The sequence below is a fragment of the Lolium rigidum genome, chromosome 4 (genome assembly GCF_022539505.1).
Source record: "Lolium rigidum isolate FL_2022 chromosome 4, APGP_CSIRO_Lrig_0.1, whole genome shotgun sequence".
NCBI lineage: Eukaryota > Viridiplantae > Streptophyta > Magnoliopsida > Poales > Poaceae > Lolium > Lolium rigidum.
This window is the reverse complement of record NC_061511.1, coordinates 153250013-153251841: the sequence shown is the minus strand read 5'-3', so window position 1 is coordinate 153251841 and position 1829 is coordinate 153250013. Positions and strand designations below refer to the sequence as shown.

At 56.0% G+C, this 1829-nt stretch overlaps 1 protein-coding gene across 1 annotated transcript; it reads right to left on the bottom strand.

Annotated features, from left to right (window-relative positions):
• Positions 1–250: 250 nt before the first annotated feature.
• Positions 251–1323, bottom strand: LOC124705411 (ethylene-responsive transcription factor ERF024-like). Its single transcript, XM_047237138.1, has one exon. It carries the CDS (start codon positions 1176–1178, stop codon positions 585–587), a length of 594 nt encoding a protein of 197 aa, XP_047093094.1. The 5' UTR covers positions 1179–1323; the 3' UTR covers positions 251–584.
• Between the last annotated feature and the right edge of the window lie 506 nt (positions 1324–1829).

Here is a 1829-nt window from a genome sequence, read left to right as displayed (position 1 = left end):
GAACGCCGCCTCCGCCTAATATGTGCCCCACCATCATAAGATCTCCACGCCGCCAGAGCAGCCACACCTCTCACCAACAAAGCAACCCGCCAGCGCCCAACTTTCCGCCGCCGACGATGCCGGCCAGGGAGAAGAGGGGAGTTGGGCGCCGGGCGGCTAGGGCACCACCCATCGCCCACAAGAGCCCCATCGCCCACAAGAGTAACACGAGGGGGAACGATCTTCGTGCTGTTCTAACCATCCAAAAAACTAAATCAAACCGTCCAAAATTTGTATGATTTCTTCGCTTTACAATAAAATAAACACCATGCACTCACCCTAAAGTGATTTCAAGAAGAAGAAAAATGACATGGAATTTGTATCTCTGTATGCGTCTTGTGTCTTTATCGTCCATTTCACATCCATGCTACGTACTAGGGCTCATCACGTACAGAACGTATACATATACGTTTCGCCAAGACGCCAACACATATATTCCACCGTCCATATCACGGGCGATCCCACATCTCCACCACCAGGTCATGACGTCGCCATCGGTCTCAGTCACACCCTCCTCCACTACCTCCAGCTACGTGATCGATCAATCAAGAGTGATCCCACAAGCTCACGCCATTCTCATCCTCAACCTCAACCTCCGTGTAGTACGACGTCGCCGTGCCACCGTCCGCCACCGCTGGACCCAGCACCGGCGGATTTATCATGAGCCCTTCTGCCATGCTCACCATCAGCCGCGGCATCTCGAACACGTCGTCCTCGTCCACGACGCCCATTATGTGGTCACTGCGGCGGTCCTCCTCGCCGCCACGCAGCTGAACATCGTGATGGCAGTATTGGTCGCTCCGATAAGTCGTCGTCCAGGAGCTGGCCGTGGCAGACGCGGCGGCCGCTGCCGCTGCGGCCCGGACGTCGTCAGGGGACATGGACGCCGGTGCCGGGCGCGACCCGGCCGCGTCCGGGAAGTTGAGCGCCGTGCCCGCGCCCCGCAGCGCCAATGCGGCGGCGTCGTAGGCGGCGGCGGCCATCTCGGGCGTCGGGTAGGTGCCGAGCCAGATCCTGGTGGGCTTGCGCAGCTCCCGGATCTCTGACACCCACTTCCCCGCCCTGAACCGCACGCCGCGGTACACCGGGTGGCGCGTCTCCGCCCGCGGCCGCCTCCCGCACAAGCTCGCTTGCTCCATCAACGACCTAATGATCACCAGCCAAATCACACCCGTGCAGTACAACACGTACACGACCAATCAACACATGCAATGCACTACGTACATTGCACTAACCAATCTAGCTGGAGTATCTAGCTACTGACCGGTAGACTAGCTAGCTTAATTAGCTCGACTACGTTAACTGAGATATATATGCCGGTTTCAGGAGGGTTTAAAAGCTTCGGGAACCGGCCAAAGTTGGTGAAAACATACGCGTTTTTCTGCCTTTCTTTGCTGCTGGCTCGATCGACGCCGAGCTATAGATTAGCTGGGAGGCACAGGGTGCAAAAAGGAGTGGCTCTTTGAGGCTTTACCCAATTGAGGCTCGCCACATAGAGGGGGCAATCTATCTAAGGTTTACATCGAAAGCCACTTTTTCGTGTTAGTGCGCGGCGATGTTAGTACGACATCATTAGTTGGTCCATTACCGGGTTGCTACGAATAAGAAGTCCAGGTGGCGGCACGCCGGGTTACCGCGGTGGCCATCGGAGTTGACTGCTGGATAGTGGATACATCATCCCTTCAAATCGGTTGTCCAACACCTGGGTTGACCCGTTCAAGGACAGTATTATACTAGGGTTTTATGGAAAGACGAAAGGGAGAGATGAGGAGAGAATGATGATGGTGCAT